This window comes from Podarcis bocagei (assembly GCF_964188305.1).
Source record: "Podarcis bocagei genome assembly, chromosome: 10".
NCBI lineage: Eukaryota > Metazoa > Chordata > Lepidosauria > Squamata > Lacertidae > Podarcis > Podarcis bocagei.
In genome coordinates, this window is record NC_138135.1 from 34,145,859 (window position 1) to 34,165,177 (window position 19,319).

Sequence of the window (19,319 nt, forward strand, 5' to 3'; positions counted from 1 at the left end):
CCACATAGGCCCGCCTGTCTCTGACCGTTAATAAATAAATCTTTCACAGGAGCATCCGAAGCACGTTGCTGAAAAGACAGAAATAAAGCATTCCCACGCACATTTACTTAGGAAGGAGCCCCTATTAAACTCAGGGGACTTCCTTCCAAATAAACATGCAAATCGTATATTTAAACACGAATTAACTTGCCAGTAAAAGGTTTGGGGGGGGGGAAACCGGAAGCATTTTTAAAAACAAGTTCTATCAAGCATGCAAAATTTCTGAAACTTCTACCGCTGCTCAGTAGTAGGGCAGGTGCTTTCGCAGGTAAAAGGCCACAGGGTTCCATCCCTGCCTGACACCTCCAGATGGGGCTGGGGCAAACTCGATCCAGGAATGCCAAAAGGACTGAAGAAGGTGGGGCCGAACTGACTTGATGTAAGACAGCTTCCCATGTTGAGGAGGAATCTAGCAAAAGGAACAGTTTCTACAGCTGCAAAGAAAACGTTTTGTGTGTGTTTTAAGTGCAATATACAATGTGACACTAGATGGAAATGGTGAGCCTTATGGAAAATTCAATGTATTTTTAAAAAACTTTTTTTTTAAAGGCATTTTCAGAACGGATTTTATATGTGTGTATCTACAACCAGATTAATTTTCCACCAGCTAAAGAGACAGTTTGCTTTTTGTGGACTATGTATTTCCCAACTCCTAGAAGAAACTACCTAATTTGGCTTTGGGTTTTTTTAACCTACTAGTACATCACCTAAAACTGATATTCAGCTTTGCTAATATAAAAAATATCTATGTTGTTGTTTACTTCTGCTCTGACCTGGAATTTAAGGCCGATCTGAGTAACTACAGGACTTTCATCCCCCCTGTTGCACTTACAAAATCCAACTCTACTGATGACTTAAAACATTTGAATTTTATTTTAATGCTGAGATAACATCTCCTACCATTACCTTGAGGTAGCATGCTAACTTAAGGGGTGCAGATCAGGTTAGGTTAGGAGGAGCAGTTGGCGGCTCTTGCCACCTCCAATATCTGCTGCCTACATCAAATGCAGGGGCAGACCTGGCTACAGCATTAAGCCAATATGTTCTTGCTTCACCTTCTTCCTAAACTCTGGCTGTATGTAACATCCAGCCTGATGTTCAGAAAAACTCAAAAGCTTGCTCACTATTTTGTGGTACCTTGGTTAGTCCAAATAAATGTATTGCATAACTGTAGATTGCCAAAGGCAGCTTGTTCACAACCACAGCCCCTCTATTCCCCAATACTAATACTACTTCAACTATCTAGCATCAGAGATTACTAAATAAAATTAGGGTGAATTCAGGACAGCCTATTGCTAAAAATATAAGCATTCATGTTAAAGGGCTGTAGAAACAGAGGTGCTGCCTGCTGTTTTCTCTCAGTTTGTAGTTCCAAAACAAATTATACTTCAAGGAATATGGTTCTCCAAGTGGTCTTCTTCCTGCTTTTCCAAATGGCTGAGCCCCCTTGTACAGTATAAAGAAATTTTACAGTGGAATTAAGGACATCTTTAGAAGAGGGTCGATTAGTTTTGATGTTTTCCCTAAGTGTCACATGCTTGATCTGTCTCCCACATTTTGTAATTATTAAGGCATTTTGTTTAAGCTTTAGATACATACACCGCATTTTGTTGATCAATGGTACTAGAATGCTTCAGTGATATTCTGCTATTCAATATGCATATTATTTGGTTCCCTAGTTTCCTCTTGTGTAGACAAGATACTTACTCCATGCTTTATTTGCTTTTCCCAGTCTTAGGAAGTCTTCAACATTTTCTCTTTTTTTGACTCACTAATGCTACATAAAGCACAGATTAACACCCTTGTGCTCTATTTTTACTAATCCAAAATAACCACAATCCTGCAATAATGTTTTCTCAATCATTGCCTAGTGCATAAGATTCCTTTTAATTCTCCAATCATTTGAAAGAATGGAAAAGTTCCCCACTTAACAATACTTAAACACCTTTCTGTTTAAGGCCAACAGAGGTTAAACAGTGTAAGGAATAACACGCTTTCCATTAAATTATTCTAAGTATGCAGCCTAAGACCTACTTTGAACACTTCCATTTAAAAATACCTAAGACTGCACATAGCATAATATTTCCTGGCATCCTATGACCTCTAGTGGCTGTACCATATAATAGCATTTCTATGTTAAACTACTGTATACAGATCACTGGAACAAGTTACAGCAGTGGGAAATTGTTTTTAGATATGACTATAATTAACACCATTTGAATATTAAACTCTTTGCAATTTTATTCTGCCAGAATGTGGTGTGTGTTTACAATAGACTACGAACATAACAAAAATTTCCAACTGCATTTGAAGCAGAACGAATCTAGTGGCATAACTAGTTTATTGTAACACAGCTAATCTTATTGGAATTGACACTAATTTAAAAAGCAAGTTTCTGATCTTACTAATAAATATACTAGTTTTCAGAAGCTTTAAAGCTCAATTAAAAACTCATTCTTGCCTCCCTTGTGTTGCTGCCCATGGTCCCAACACAATTAGCATCTGTGCATCTATTCTGGTACCTGGAGAGCACCTTGAAAACAACCAACTCTGCTGGATGCAGAGCTGAAATGTGAAAGATACTCTTCACACAACTTTTGCCTTATTGAAATCAATTGCTAAGTGCCATTATGCAGCTGAAAAACTGGGTGTCTGAAACCACTGCAACTCTATTAGCCAGTTATAGGTAGATTGTCTCTGTCAGTACCAACTGAGATGCAGAGGATGAACAATTGATTTCTCAAAAATGTTGCAGTAAGTTAAGTTGTAAGAAATAAAGACCAAGTCTGTGACCTGACAGTTATCACTTAACCTTTTCACACCTTTGTTCAATTATGAATGGTCAACTTGAAGCTGACAAGGACTCAAAATCAACACAAAGCATAATAGGGTTATAAATAACAGGAAATATGTTTGTGGAAAGTTATGGCAGACAAGGGGATAATGCAGAAAAAGACCCATTACTCTTTAAGTGTTTTTGCTGGTGGCAGCTAGGCTAGGGTTTCAAAACAGGAAAGTTCGCAATGAGATTTCTCTGGACTCATGGTACCTCATGGTATGGAATGTCGCTCAGCTGGAAAAACTGGTGAACCAAGTCCACACACACAAAAGGACAAATGGACTCATGTAATGTAGCAAAGTTTTATTACCTACCTCAGCAAGGAAGATCCAGAGAAATGGCCTGCACAGATGCAGGGACAGATTTGGAAAGATGAGCTTGGTTGATGCGAGATATGTAATGAATCTGTAGTTAATAGCTTTCTGATGTGTGTTATGCAGGCCACAAGTTGGCTGAGATAAGTGGCCCAAATCTGAATTGAGCGGCTACCTACTTTTTAATATAAATTTGTTTAAATAAAATAAAATGAAAGATAGATGTAGGTACTGGGTGGGATTAGGGAACATAATCTGTTTGAGGAGAAAGGGATTACCGTAATAGCAAAAGGTATTTGCCCCCCTTAATTGCATTGCCACATCTTTAGATCACTTCTGCCAAGCAAAACACCCACACAGTTTGAAGTTCTCACAGTTCAACCCAACATAACCAAAGACAAAAGGGTGTCATCATAAGCAGAAAGCTGGGATGAAGAAAGCATATGCAGATCAAACCATACCAAATAATGCAATCAATTGAGCCACATCACAGGCCAAATGAAACACACATATATGTTCAGTACGGTACATTATTACAAAATACATTATTACAAAATAAAGCATTTACATATAGCATCTGTCCCATTTTATTGCTGAAGAATACAGAGGCAGTGTGAGATAACTGACTCTCACACACAGAAGTTGGTCTGCCCATTGCAGGCGTTCATAAAGTCTACCAATCTGGGCATATGTTTATAGCACAAGGTAATGGCTTTGGCTGGCTAGTTAAGTAGAGTGATTTCGAATATCCAAATAAGTTGTTCTGTACCATAGAACAAATGGATGGGCCCTTCACTCACTCCACTTACTTAGCTGGTACATAGGAGAACAATAACCAGATGTGAAAGGTTGGAAGTCGCTGACAGAGACACATGTCTTGCCTGGTGCTGAGCCTAAGCTGGACCTTAGGGCTTCTCTGGAAACATAGAGGTAGCAGACTCTATGGGGTTTTTTAAATGCTGTGAGCTCCCTCATTCTCAGACTGTATGCTGGGAAAGTGTTTGGAACCCCTGGGATCTCTTTCTGCTCGGAGACTGGGTTAGCACACAACACAGGTGTAAGAAGTGGGATTTGGGTTTACTAGAGGAGGAACTTGAGTGAGGTGTGCTTGAGTTAGGAGAAATGGAGGAACAGCAGAACTTCAAAACAGATGAAGCTGATGTTCCAGCAGCAGACCCAACGGTCCGAAAAGGAATCGCAGCAGCTGCTGGCAGAAATACCAAAAAGCACTACTGCGTACTTTCCAGTTTTGCACTGCTTTGAATACAACAAGAGACTGCCAATTTACAAGCTACAATAATATGGTTGGCGCTTGGTTTTTGTTTTGTCCAACTTTTCTCCTTCAAAATTCAGTTGCAGTTTTAAGTCTGTGTCATATTTACACTTATTAAGAAACAAAGCCAATTTCAGCCTAACAGTATACCATTGTTTGTCATGGAAGAATAAAGCATTGGCTCATGCGTTCCATTAACCTCTTCAGCAGCTTTCACTTTACATCTGAACCTTAAATTGTGGTGAAACTTAACTATGGTCTGTTAAAACAAGTCAGCTTCACTATTCTGCAGTGTGAAGTTAGCTTATTTCAAACAAACAACTATTGAGATTGTTTATTGGGGTGGTTTGTTGGCTTCAGATGAAACCAGTTGCAGTTAGCGAAAAATGGAAGTAAATGTTGCTGCTCTCCTCATGGCTCCACCTGCAAGAGAGGGAGGGGGAAGTGTGAAAGCCCAAGGCTGAACATTACCTGTTCCTGTGTTATCAGGAAGCTTGAACCAGCTCACATAGTAATAATAATACCGAGTTGAAGCTGTCATATCCAAGATGGCCTTTCTGGTGGGTTGGAGGTAAGAAAGGGATACTCCACTCTATTTGATACTGACAGAAACTAGGTTTTAGCCAATGATTCAGATTTTCAGAACCTCAGGTAAAGCATTTTTGAGACTCATGAAAACAAACTAGAGTACTAGGATATGAATCAGATGGTTTTGCAGTCTTCAGATTACTACCTGTATAAACTCCCAATTTTCCATTTCAGATTGAATATGTCACAGTGCAGAAGAGAATATAAGGAACTTTTCAATTTCTTAAACTTAAGGAATCTGAATCCGATAAGACCAGTTCTAGCAGGAATCTGATGGACTTTCATCACTGGTGTATGCTGAGCAGGTGGAACAACTGCCCCATGGGCCAGAATTAGCCTGCAAGGACCTTCTGTTTGCCCAGAAAGACACCTGCCATATTTGCTGTTGGAATTGGTGGTGGCAGCACTGATGAAACAAGTGGCTCCACTGCTAAACAAAATGAACAATGCAGCTGTGGGGTGAGAATAGTAATGGCAGTGGATGTTAGGATATAGTTCCATTCCACCTTAAAAGGGAACAGGCTGTTGTGTGTCACATGCCTGTTTACTTCCAGCACTCGCTGGGAACTTCCGTTGTATGTAGCTTTTGTGTTACTGCTGTTTTGCTGGACACGAAGGCAAGCAGACATGCTTTCCTTTGTTCCTAAGCTATGCTGAATAAAATGCTGTACACTTTTGCTTGCACATCTCTCTGTCCGCCTCTTCTGCTGTGAGGTGATTTACACACTCTGCTGACAGAGCGTGCACGGGTCTCTAAACGTATCTGAGGCTCGTGTTGCTGACTTGATGCTGTTCCACGGGAGACTGGTGATCGTCCGGAGCCAGCTGGGGTTCCTCTCACAACTTGAAACAAGGTTCCTCTCACAACTTGAAAAATATAATCTTGGGAAGTGAGCCATTTGTATAGGGGCTGCTGGGCCACTGAACACTCCTAGTGCCCCAATGGGAAATGTGAGAGGCAATGAGGAAGGTGATCTTCTAGTGATTCTGCTGGTGAAGTGCAAATGTGACTCTCTGGGCAAAAAGGTTACCAATTCTTGATCTATATTAATAATTTTTACCACAATGGATGAGACATTGGCATAGGCGCCGACTCCATGGGGCTTGAGGGGGCTCGAGCCCCCTCAAAAAATTTTTTGGGGGGGCTCAGCCCCCCCAATAATCTCGGGCGCCCTTCCAGCAGAGCGCCGGGGGCGGGGGCTCCTGCCTCGCTGCTTCGCAGCACCACCGCCACTGCCAAGGCACTGCCGGGGGGAATTTCCTTCCTCCTGGCGGTTTCAGCCCCCGCGAGAACAGGGGAATCCCAACTGGCCACACCTCCCAGCCAGCCAATCGGCTGGCTGGGGGGGCGTGGCTTGCCCTATTTAGGGCCGGAGCCACTTTATTTGCATATTCATGAGCTTATTTATTATTCATGAGCTTTCCCGGCCCCCCCCCCAATATTTTTTATAAGTCCGCGTCCCTGGACATTGGGATACTAAACAAAGTTGAGCTTAAAGAAATGTATTTGCATAGACCTTAGTCTACTGTAGGCAGAAGACTCTACAGGACAGTTCTTTTAGGTCAACTGTGCAAATTAAAAGAAAGCTTATACTAAATAGTTATTTAATGAAGTCTTTTAATGGGCCAATAATCGATGAGGTTATACAATATCAAACCCGTGAAAAACACTGACAGCAAATGGAGAATGAATTATACACAGTGAGTAACTAAAGCTCTCCAATGAGTTTAGTAGGCTTCTTTTTCTCAATAGTGAAATTTTATTTTCCAGTTTGCTTCCTAATCAAAATAGCTGCAGAGAAAGATGGTCAAGCCATCATACGGTGACTGACAGTGCAGAGTTCCAGATTACTCTTCAAGCTTCCCCTTCAGGTACATTCTGAAGCTTTGAGAGCAAGAACACAGCGGAAGAGTCCTGTAGCCTTTGAGAGGAAGCTTCCATGGCACCCAGTTGTGTCCCAGCTATTTGTGTCTTTCTTTCCCCGAGTTTAATGTGTTGTGGAGGCCCAGACTTCAGTTCCTAAGTGAACGTTTTAATCCCATGACTGTGAAAGTAGCAGCAGTAATTTTTTCATAGACCAGGAACATCAGTGCAGCAGTGAGGACTGTTTGGAGCAGCTTTGCTTCAAGGCCCTTGTAGAGACCCACTAATCCAAAACGCCTATCGAGAAAGCAGATTTAGCATATGGTAAGAAAGTACTTTCCAAATGTAGCAAAATGGCATACAATGCCAGGACATCATAAAGTATGTCTGTTCTTGCCTGCACCACCAATTGTTAAAGCTACCTAGGATTGAAACGTTCTTCCTCCAGGTGCTACTGCTCCTTTTTCAAAAAGAGTGCCGGCAGGGGGAGCATGATTTTCAGGAGAAAAGTGTCTGGCAGAAGAATGCTTAACCCTTCTCTCATCTGCTGCTTGCCCCCAAATCTCAAACTACTGGTAAGTGAAAAGCCTGTTTATTTTTTTAAATTATTTATGTACTATCCCTCCTCAAAGCTTCTAGGGTGTTTTATATACCAGTATAATACATTTTATATACCAATATAATACAGTATCAGGTGAGCCTGATACTGGAATTCCACCAACAGGGGGCCACCAATGAGAAGCTCTATCTGTACCTCAGATGGTGGGGGTGCCTGGAAAATAGTCTCCAAAATGACCTCTGCTCCAGAGGGGTGGGTGAACTTCCCAAACAAATTTAGCGGGCCTGCTGGGGGGGGGAGGCCTGTTGTGCAACTGGAAATCACTCTGCTCGTACAAGGATTTTCCTAGCACTACAATGAATACCCATCAACTTGATTTCATCATAAGGCTGCTCCAAGTTACATTGTAGTTTTATCATTATAAGCTGCCTAACATGCCTGTTGAGTGCAAATGCAGAGTAGGGGGAAATAGATAAATTAAGTGGTAAACTTAGCAGTGACTATTATATTTGGAAAATAATGACCCGGCTTGCTTAATATTTCCATCACACTAGATCAAAAAGTCTTCATAAAGAGGATTATTGATCTCGTATGACCCTTTTAGTGTTTTAAAGGTCAACTTTTTATTGAATAAAAATTATACAGCTATTTAGGGCAGATTATCAGGATGCTGATACAGTAGAGGACAATATTAAGATATATATGGATAAAGTAAAGACAAAGCTTACTTTATTCTCTGTCGAAGAAGGTAGATAACATTCTTAAGGCTGCCTAGTCTCCTGTTTTCTGGGTTCAGATGGTGACGTCCAAACTGAAAAGGAGACAATATGAATCAATGAGCAACTTTTCCTGCCTTATTTTCTTCTAATTTCTATTTACTATGCCTGATCTGAAATAAATGATCCAGCCCTATATTCAAATCGTTCTCCCATATCCAGTTGTTCAGTGCTAAATAATACATTTCTTGCTCAGGTCAGAGCAGCTTGCAGTCTCCCCTCACCCCAAAATATGTTAAATATTGACCAAACAAAGCCATACACATCAAAGTTATGCATTTTCATTATGGCTGGAGTGGTAGCAGTGGTATAATAAAGATGCCCTCTAAGCAAAAGAATATGGGGTTGTCAGACTCTTCCCACAGCTTAACAACATACAATGTCTATGTAGAGAGCCAAATGGGAAATCTAGCCTAAGTGCTAAGTAGTTATGTATTCTAAGAAGTAGGAAAAGTTGCCCAGAGCATCCAATATGGAGAGCATATGCTATGCAGTTAGAACACAAGACACTAAAACAGTTACAGTGGTACCTCAGGTTAAGTACTTAATTCGTTCCGGAGGTCAGTTCTTAACCTGAAACTGTTCTTAACCTGAAGCACCACTTTAGCTAATGGGGCCTCCTGCTGCTGCTGCGCCGCTGGAGCACAATTTCTGTTCTCATTCTGAAGCACTATTTCTGAGTTAGCGGAGTCTGTAACCTCAAGCATATGTAACCTGAAGCGTATGTAACCCAAGGCACCACTGTACTCATTTCCCCCGAAAGAAATATACTTTTGTTTACAATCAGACGTGTAACCTCACATTTGCTGCAGTTTCTTGCCCATTCAGTTAGAGTGATTATGACTCAAGGAGCTTTCTAGACTTAGTTAAGAGAAGGTGTGCTCTTCAACCACAGCAACAAATTAAGATGGAATAGATGTTTGTCAATTTGAGTTCTGAAATACTGGCTAAAGGCAACTGTATAAAGAAACAGTAAAATGAAAGTGATCTGGTGCAATGGATACCCACCCGTAAGATGGACTGTACTGTCTGCATAGGGTAAGTGAGGGTAGTAGCGATCGCTTTGGCTATTGCTCCAATAACAAATGCATCTAGCGAAGAAAGCTGCAAGTGTAAATAAAGAAAAGGTTATATGACTGCAGAAAGAAATCTAGCAATATAGGAATTTAACAAAGTGAATAAAGGAAAAGGTTTCATTGGACCAACGTTTAAAGTCAGAGTTTAACTGAATTCTTTGCAGGCCTTGGAATCTCACCTGCAGTTGCCTCCTCAGAATCTTCCTCTTAAGTCCTTCATAGAACATGAACTGTATGGCAGGATTGAATACCAGGAGCAGCGAAGGAAAAGTACCATTCCACAAAGCTGAGATTCCTTCATCTCTTATTATCTGATGAAAGGCATCTAATGGGAAGGATAAAGCAGCAGCAGGAATCTTTTAAGAATATTTAAGATACAGGAATCTGAAATATTCAACAACAGTTTGCGCGCAGAGGAAGAAACAAATTGCATATTTTGCCTATCAACTTGTAATTCAGGGATGAGGAATATTTTTCTTCTCTTTTCTATTGGTCTCATTTATGTACCGGGGGGGGGGGGAATCCATCAGGACCAAGATCTGACTATGACAAGGTCCTTTTGGGCAGTTTCTTCCCTGCCTTACTTCCTCTGGGCTTCCTAGAAGCCTACCTATCTCCCTTCCTCTGGGCTTCTCATCTCTTCCCCCCACAGGTCCTGCCAAAGCTTCACCATCTAGTGCCTGCATCAGTTATCCAATTCATTGTTACCTCTCTCTTCCCACTCTTCTCACACACGTATGTACAAGAAGGTAACACAGCTTGTCCTTTGACACAAACCACCTGAAGAAAACACACATACACAGTCCATGTGCATTTAAATGCACTGCCTGCCTGGAGAGCCAAGAGTGGGCTCACTTCAAAAAAACTGTTTATATTTTGTTGTTTTTTACAACTATCTTGCTACAAAAAGCAAAGGATGTCCAATATAGTAAAGCAAATAAATATATCAAGACACATGCACTGGACACTTACTTGGGTAAGTTCTGTTTTAATTAATTGTGACTTACATCAGAGTAAACATGGTATTCTCTCTTCCCAATCACTTTCTGTACCAGAAGCTTGCAGCTGAACCCAATCTTGCAGCCTAAGCTATGTCATTTCACATATTCTGCTCGTCCTCTTAATCCATCCCAGTCCCCAAGATGTTGCTCTAATGTATTCTCACACAGTTATGGGGACTAAGTGAAATGATAGGATACGATGGTGAGCATTCTTATCACATGCAGCAATCACTTAGTTCACCCAGAACATGTTTTGTAATGGAACGTGTTTTGTAATGTAATCATGGCAACCATACCTTCAAAAACTCTGAACACAACAACAGGTAATCTAGGAGTCCTGATTCCAATACTGACTGGCAGTTTCCCCACCAATAAAATACCACCAGGAAACCTCCCTCCCATTTCTAAGCTGTTTTGCAATTTAAACTATCAGGGCTGTATCCCGACTGCCCAGTTAGCACAAGGGCTTCTGCCTGTGCTAAAGGAAAGTCCACTCCCTCTCCTCTCCCCACAATCCTTCCCAAATCTTCTCCAGCAAGTTGGGGGAAACCCCAGGACTTATTTGGGGGCCTTAGACTGCATACGCAGAGAAGATGAAGTCATTGTGCTACTGGCGATCACATTGTTGGAAACCCACCCCATTTCATTTTTTTTAAAAAAGTTGGGGACAGATGACTATTAAATGTATTAATATTCATGTGGCATTTTCTGATTTCATTTTTCAAAGGGGAGAGACTGGATTGAGCATAGGAGAACAGAATAGAGTGATGGCTGTCAGTGTTGGATATGCTGGAACATGTTTAATTTCAGTTACAGTTAGACTCATCCCATCTCAGAGTAATACACTATAAACATTCTTACTGTTATATGTATTTCCTGATTATCTAATACCTCACTGTTTTAAAAGGGGTTGAATCTACAAACTCAACAGCAAAAGAGCTGCCCATAGCATCCATTCTGTAAATGAAAGCCTTCAGTCCACAAATCTACTAAAAAACACCAATGCAAACTAACAGAAATGACAACAAATGCCTACCTGCAACGCCTTTGTAGTTAGTCGGCACAATGTCTTCATTTCTGAATTTGGCCCCCTGGAGTTTCAGACGTGTATTCACTACCCAGAGTGGAGTAGTCAACAATACATTCACAATACCTAAGACAACACAAACAAAAAGTTGAGTAAAAAGAGCCCTAACATTTTAAAAAGCAGGTTGAATCTTCATGTACAAAAATGATCCAATGTACAAAATCATTAAGATATATAGAAAAGTACAATGCCCCACCACCCCCAAAAAACCCCCAGAAGACACACATTCTGAAATCTTATACTGAGGATTTTGCTATAATTTCTGCACCATACTAATAGCTGGCAGAATGCCTTGTGAGGATACACACAAATTGCTTAAGCAAGCAGGAAAAGCAAGTTTATTTTCATAACAGGTACACACCTTAGTGCTCACAAATAACTTCCCTGGATTGACGCAAGCCTCCCACATTCATCTAGGTCATGGAATCATGTACTTCTTAATGAAGATCAGAAATGCCGAATTATTTTTTAAAAGTAATGCTTCAAGAGGCTGTGCGTTAGGTTTAGATTTTACCTATGTTTTTCTATCCACTACAAGTTACATGCATTTGAGTAATATAAATTATAATAATAAGGTAGCATAGGTAGCATAAAAAGTGCATGCATGGAATGTAATAAACTGGTTCAATCCCTTGAAATCTTAGCAGATTTGTAGCACAACAGATAGGATTCTATTACCTGCAACCACCCCAAGAATCAAGTCTTTTCCTGTGGTTGAATGATGTCCTTTGACCCAAACAGCTTTTAAACTGTTAAATGTATAGAAATAGACGAAGTTGGAACAACAAAGGCTGGAGATGACAGGAAACCACCCTCGATATGGTGCCAGGCTAAGGAACAAGCAATAAAAGCAAAAAGTAACTATCATGAAATCACCAAATAAGCAAGAAATAAAGCAACAGCATCTGTAGCCTAATCCAGAACCTGGGAAGTCATAGTGTATGCCTACAAAATAAAATAAGTATTTATAAGCAGGTACAACGAAGTATATTTTAACAATCAGAATCCCACACAAACTTACTTGGGAATAACTCTAAATGAATTCAGTGCTACTTACTTCTGAATAAATGTGCAAATAACTAGAGACGTTTTACTGATGGACAGGATGGGAAGAAACAACAGTACCAGTGTCCCAAGGTTCCCTAGCAGAAATAGTTCCTTGTCATATTATGCATGCTTCTTAAACTGACAGTTACAACAACTGTTCCTTATAATAAATAAGAAGATTATCCAGTTCACACTGAGGGCCTTAAAGATGCCTGTATGTGTCTAGAAGCATCAGGCTGGTTGGGGGAACTGGTTCTGACAGGTGTTTCAGCCCTTTTCAAAGGATGGAACGGTATTGCAGAAGTATTTCCTACAACGGGAATAGTCGATCCCTTGTTTTTACAGTGTTTTGAATTACAATACAAATATGACATCAACTTGCTTGTACTGTACTTTCTAAGTAATTCCCATTTTTCAACCAGTCATTTTTATTAGATCACAAAAGGACAAGGACTGGACTCCCTCCTCCCACTTCCAAATTACAATCTGTGGCACCACGTTTCTAATTAGTATTTGAAAGGACTGGTTTTCAAAAGCATGCCCTTGGTTTCTACACATTTTATGTGCAACAAGAGTTACAGAGGCTATAGAAAGGCCTGCTATTAATCACTGGACTCTCCCCTTTCTAATGAAGGAGTTTGCCTTAAGATGACCCAAAAAGACTTAAGCCTTTGTGACTAAAAAAGATTGCACTCTGTTTTTTTAAAGCTTCGTTGCAAACGAGCTCATGCATTTTAGTGTGAAACTCAATACCCCTCAAATATTGGGCAAATTAAGAAACTACAATATGTGAAGTAGAGGGACAAAGACGTGATGAATGCTCAACATTTGTGAATATTCACATACTGCTTGTTACAAGGTTCTATACTTACATGCCCTCTTCTTTTATTATCTCCAAGAGAACTTTGTGGGTTCTTTTAGATTTGCGTTTTTCATCAACTGGAAGACAATAATTATACACAAAGGGTAAACATAACATATATTTGAATATTAGGGCAATACATTGATTAGTGCAAGCAGAACATCACAAAATAGTGTGCAAACTTTTGAGTTCCTCAGAACTTTGTATCAGCTGATTGGCACTGAAAGTGCATCCTCAAAGGAGCTTGTTGCAATAGTAATCCATAATCCACTGACTGGCAATTACAGTAACCTCCTTGGAACTTTGACAGTGATGTCACCTGACATCATTATGCTCCCACCCACCCATCAAAAGATGGCATGTATGGGGTGGGGAAGATCCAACTGTTCATCACTGGGTTAGATAGTCAATAGAGCACATGCGAGAGGGCAGACAAAGTTGGTTGTTGGTGAAGTCAAGGAGGATGCATCTGGTCAGTCTCAAGACGCTTTGAAGGTGCAATCTGAAACCTGCAGAGAACCTATCAGAGCTTCATCTGACTAGCTGGTTTCTCATCCTACACATCATTTCAAGACTGACCAGACATAGATTCTATAAGCCAACTTCGTTAGCTCCCTCCACTCCACTTTTACTATCTAGCCTGGTTAAAAGTTCTGAAGAAAAATTCCACACTACTGTTGTTGACCTAATGAAGGCATTGTCCGAATATGGATTTTGACATTTTCTTATGGGCCCAGATGAATATCTTTACTTCTTAGATTACTTAATACATCTTTGCTTACCTTGAAGTCTTAGTCTGGCTGTATCCAGGGGGAAAAACACAGTCATTGCAGTCATGCTACCCTAAAAAGTTTAAAAATAAAGTTAACTTTACTGTACCACATGGTTTTGTTTTTTTACAAATCTGTAATAAAGCTAGGACAATGATTAACAAATATCAGAGCCTTGAAGTATTTCTGTATTTGAATGAACTTCTTGTTAAAAACGCAGGTTTTTGCAAGATAAACAGTTGAAGTCTTTAAAAATTGACAAGGAAAAGAAAATTCCATTTGATAACTATGAGTTTTACTTTCACTTTGAATTACAATTCTCATCATCCCTGACCACTGGTCATGCTAGCCTGGAGTTGAATGGAGCCCAAAACATCTGGAGGGCACAGCCGGCTTTTCCCTGCACTTGGTTCTGAAAGTACCAGTAGCCTTAATGCAGGCAGTGGGACACATTTGTAAATGTGTTTTCTTTATTTGTTTAGGTTAGGCTCCATATGCATGTTATGACACCCCCAAGTTATATTCTTCAAAAATTCAGACGCTTCTCATGTGGAAAGGACTTAGGGGCAGCCCCACCCCCAACTAAGCAACACCAATTTGCATTTAACACATATCTAAGCAGCAGCTATTTGGAGCAGAAAGTACCCTAATTTCTTTATGAATTATCAAGACTTCTCAGACATGGTTAGGGAAGGGCTTGAAATTTGTGTTTTAAATCCTATAAAGTCTTTAAAGAAATTAAAATGTTGCTCTGAAAGCCTCGTCAGTGGGCAAATAGAACAGCTCAACTTCACTCCAATTGCTGCTCCACCTTTACAAGTCTGAACAATGTATTAGTGGGATGGGTAGAGGAAGACTAGTAATGATTGACTGCACCTTCAACAAGTTACACAAACTAATTGATCCTCTCAGTACTAAGGCTACAGGTATCAATGTAAAAGTATTAAGCTGTATATTGAGGACAAGTCGTCCCACAAAGTTTATTATTTACAAATGTATCCTAACCCAGTGATAACAGAATGTTATGGACAAAGTACAGGGGGGAAATCTGCACAGTTCCAAGAACTACAGTATCTGGTTTTCAATAAAGAATCTGGTGTCTGCTAGAATCCTGAGGATCACATTTCTCAAAGAATGTATAGCCTTTGTGGCTGTGAAGATAATTTCAAGACAAGTAGCAATTTCTGCGAGAGACTTTTTAATCAGTTAAGTAGGAAGCAGCATGCAGGAATAAATTGCCAGTTCTCACAATGGAAAGATGTAAGAAATGGGGTCCCCCATCATGGGCGTAGCCAGGATTTATGGGGGGGGCAGGTTTTACGTTGGGGACAGGATTCAAAATTAGCAGGGTGCCAGGTGCATTTTGCGCCTAAAGAGTCTCCATTTGTGAGCACCTCAAGAAGTCTAGGTGCCATTTTTTGTACCTGGCTTACACTCAAGGATCACTGAAATGTATGTGTTTTGAAGCCACGAAGTATGTGTTCAGGATAGACAATATGTTAAGGTGTTTAACAAGAGTAGAGTGCTTTGAAAACTGAAGTTTGGTACCAATATTTTTATTGTAAACACCAAATTAAACATGTATTAACAATTTCTGTTAAAAATGTGATATTAACAATGTGTCACTAATGTGAACTGTGTATTAGTTCATGCTTATCAAAATAATAAATAAAAAGTGTGGCCAACCCCCTCCACCCAAAACGGCGACTAGACATTCTGTTTTGGTGCCCTTAACCCAGGTCCCAAGAGCCATTTGGCTCCTAGCTTTTCTATCCCAGTTTCTAACATTGGTTGGGGAGCAGATCCAAGTTATCTGTGATGCAATTAGTCAGTTGGTTAAGTATTCTTATTTATTTACTTGATTGCAGGGCCAGCTGCCCCTCTGCCATGCCCATGTCCCTCTTGTATCTGTATTGGGACCATTGCTTTATAACTTGTTTATATTTATGAATCTGTGATTTTTGTATCTTCTCTATCCTCCCCCAAAAGAGCACAGGACAGCAAACATAAAGCAGTATGCCTACAAGCTGGATAAAGCCTGCTGCTGAGTGCGCCAACAATGCTGACCAAGGGGCTATCAGGCTGGGAGTGGGGGGATGTTTACATCTATCCCCAGCTTAGGTTCTAAGCACCATTCACTGAGAAGGTGACCTTGCATTGAGAAATGTGAGGGAGTGCAACCCTGCTCTTTTTTATTGGGCTTGGTGGCTTGCAACACCATTAATGACGGTGTTCTTTTGAAGTGGCTCAAGAAGGTGGGGGCTGGGGCACTGTACTTCAGTGATTCTGCCTCTATCTCCAGGCTACTGTATTTGCAGAAAGCAGTTGTGGGGGAATAACTTATGGAAGCTTTCTTGTGGTGTGCCTCAGGATCGCATATTTCCTCCCATTCTATTTAACATTTATATGAACTGTCTTCAATAGTTTTGGAGTGAAGTGTTACCCATATGCAGATGACACCCAGTTCTATCTCCTTGTTATCTTTGAATCAGTAGAGGTGGCCAAGGTACTAGATGGGTGTTTGGGGGCAGTAATGGGCCGAATGTGGGCCAACAAATCAAAACTGACTCCAGAAAAAACAGATATATCATGTGTTTCAATTCTTAAGTCCAGGAGGTGAAAAGATGACATGTTCTTGACAGGGTTGCACTCCTATGGAAGGAGGTTTGTAACCTGGGGGTACTCCTAGATTGTCACTTGAGACCCAGGTGGCTAGGTGTGTCTACTTCCAGCTCCATCTTGTTTGCCAGCTATGGCCCCTTTTGAACAGAGATCACTTGGTCACGGCACTCCATACTCTGCATGTGTAAGGCAACTTCTGCATGTGATTGCTGGAATGCACTCTATGTGGGGCAGTTTTTGGCAAATGTTAAAGGCACACCTTTTTACCTTGGGCTTTGCTAGCAGAGGTGTATATTTTCAGGACCCAACCTATTATTGCAACAATATGGATAGATACAAAACACAGACTATGAAATAATATGTACGTAGCTGGAAATGTGGACAATAAGACTCATGGAGGGGATGGGGGGAAGTCGTGAGATTCAGAGAATTCTCATTTATGGATATGTATCTGTAACTAATTTTCATTTGTTTTATCTGTTTTTAATTTTGAATTTTAAATTGTTGTAACCTGCCCTGATCTTGTATGAGAGATCTGTGCAGCTGACCTGAGTCAGGTTTGCCAGCTGCATCCAGCCTCAAAATTACTAGTATCAAAGAAAATATTTACCATTTAGACAGTTGTGGAACAAAAAGCTGAAAAAGCAGGGAAGATAGAAAAAAAAGGATAATCCTGGCATCCCAATACAGCACAGAGTGACTGGGTATAAGCATCCTATTTCTAGGTTACTACAAATATTGATCTTGTAGCTGAGACTGAAACATAAAGGGCAATTCCCCAACCCTTTTACACTTTCTGAACTACTGTCCCTCTTTGATTTTGCTTCTGCTGCTCAACAGCAAGTTCGGACATTTGATTGTCCCCAGACAGGTATTTTAATCCCAGGCAGAAAATCCTGTGAAAGCTTAACAACAGAACGTGCACTCGATAGAACAGTTCACCTGTAGCATCTTATTCCAGGGGCGAGGAGAATTCCCCATAACCACACCGTAACAGTAACGATCATAGCAATACACCCACCACAAAAACCGTGAGGGAGAGGAATACAGAAGCGGTAAAAACCCTCCCAATCCTCATTTAGCAGGGCACCACGACGACTATACTAACTGGGGGCAAGCAAAATCATACAGTGGCCGTTTGTATTCACTCGGAGCGGCATGGACTAGTTGAGAGGCACCCACTAAGAAAGAAACTGGTGCGAGTCGGGGGGGTCTCTGCCCCGAATACTCATCCCCAGGCGACCAGGTGCAGTTTAGCACCTAGCCTAGTATTGCGCGAGAGGCGAGTGAGCCCCGGAGCCCAGCCCTGGAGCCCCCACTACCGCACCACCTCCGCTGCAGCAGTCAAACTCACCACAGCCCCCGCCACAGCGTGGACCAAGCTCTCGTAAGAGAACACCACGGCCATGGCTGAACCTCCGGCGCCGCGGGAGCCAAGGAAGCGCTGGGCAAAGAAGAGCGGGCGTCTCCGTCACCGCCCCACTCCATGACACTCGGCGTCACGTGGCTCCAGCGCCGCCGCGACGTTTCTGCCAGCTCCGCACCTATCAGGCGGCGGCTCGTAATACCTCGGCGCAGGTGGGAGGGCTCGCCCGTCAGGAGGAGCGCTATTCGCCGGCTGCCGCCCATCTTCCCCCCCCCCCGCCGCAAGGCAGAAAGGGGCGTGTCCTCTTTACTCCCGGCTCAGGCGCGCGGGTTTCGGCTGACGGGGCTTACGGCTGTTTCGGTTGGCTGAAAACGGTTCTTCCGTCAACGGCTGGCGCGGAATGAGTGAGAGGGCGGGGAATACGTGAGAGGGGCAGAGCAGCTCGAAGCAGGCTGGTTTGCGGAGGGGCAGGCGCAGCCGCGTCAAAAGGGTGTACAGTGGTACCTCGGGTTACATACGCTTCAGGTTACAGACTCCGCTAACCCAGAAATAGTGCTTCAGGTTAAGAACTTTGCTTCAGGATGAGAACAGAAATCGGGCTCTGTCAGTGTGGCAGCAGCAGGAGGTCCCATTAGCTGAACTGGTGCTTCAGGCTAAGAACAGTTTCAGGTTAAGAACTGACCTCCGGAACGAATTAAGTACTTAACCTGAGGCACCACTGTACAGTGAGGGCGAGGGCAGGCAGTAAAACTTTGCCCAGCAAGTCCTGTCAGGCCCGCAGGAGAGAGTGAGCACCCGCAGAAAAGAAGCCTTGGCAGGGAAAGGCAAAAACCGAGGGCGCCGCAGTTTGGCCTTTATCTATTTTAAACTTCTGTGAGATGGCCTTGGGTGTGGCTGCTCCGCCGCTTCGATTGGCACACCTACAAGTGCCACACAATACCCAATCTGCATTTGTAGGAACAAGTGGGGAAAGTTGCGCTCAAGCGTCCCATGCTTTCAGGCTTCCCATGAGCCACTTATGTGAAAACTGGACATTGGACCAGGTGGGCCTTTGGGCTCATTCAGCAGGCTCTTGTATTCTGATTTGCCTTAGATTTCCCCTCATCGACAGGATTCTAGACTGCTTCTAGACTGGTGAGATTGTAACTGCTGAGATAACTTAAAAAGAAGCTGCAGAATGAGAAGAATCTTTATTTGCATCAGCTACTAGCCATAGCACTAAAGGGATGACTCACG

At 41.8% G+C, this 19,319-nt stretch overlaps 1 protein-coding gene across 2 annotated transcripts; it reads right to left on the reverse strand.

The window, feature by feature from the left end:
- Positions 1–6,651: 6,651 nt before the first annotated feature.
- Positions 6,652–18,308, reverse strand: SLC25A17 (solute carrier family 25 member 17). Of its 2 annotated transcripts, none has more exons than XM_081212142.1 (9): positions 18,286–18,308; positions 14,108–14,168; positions 13,336–13,402; positions 12,095–12,246; positions 11,366–11,482; positions 9,508–9,653; positions 9,261–9,356; positions 8,205–8,287; positions 6,652–7,214 (listed from the first exon to the last, which is right to left on the reverse strand). In XM_081212142.1, the coding sequence occupies exons 2-9, from the start codon at positions 14,160–14,162 to the stop codon at positions 7,067–7,069; spliced, it is 864 nt and encodes a 287-aa protein (XP_081068268.1). In that variant the 5' UTR covers positions 14,163–14,168; positions 18,286–18,308; the 3' UTR covers positions 6,652–7,066. The 2 variants fall into 2 exon arrangements, with proteins under 2 accessions (XP_081068268.1, XP_081068267.1); XM_081212141.1 differs by lacking the exon at positions 18,286–18,308 and adding an exon at positions 18,072–18,234.
- Positions 18,309–19,319: the final 1,011 nt, after the last annotated feature.

Excerpts from the sequence above, each read along its gene's own strand:
- SLC25A17 (XM_081212141.1), bottom strand. The coding sequence starts at position 18,125 with ATGGCCGTGGTGTTCTCTTACGAGAGCTTGGTCCACGCTGTGGCGGGG. Across the intron at positions 12,247-13,335 it reads ATAATAAAAGAAGAGGGCAT|CCTGGCACCATATCGAGGGT; the intron begins GTAAGTATAGAA and ends CTTGTTCCTTAG. Across the intron at positions 8,288-9,260 it reads CAGTACAGTCCATCTTACGG|TTTGGACGTCACCATCTGAA; the intron begins GTGGGTATCCAT and ends TCTCCTTTTCAG.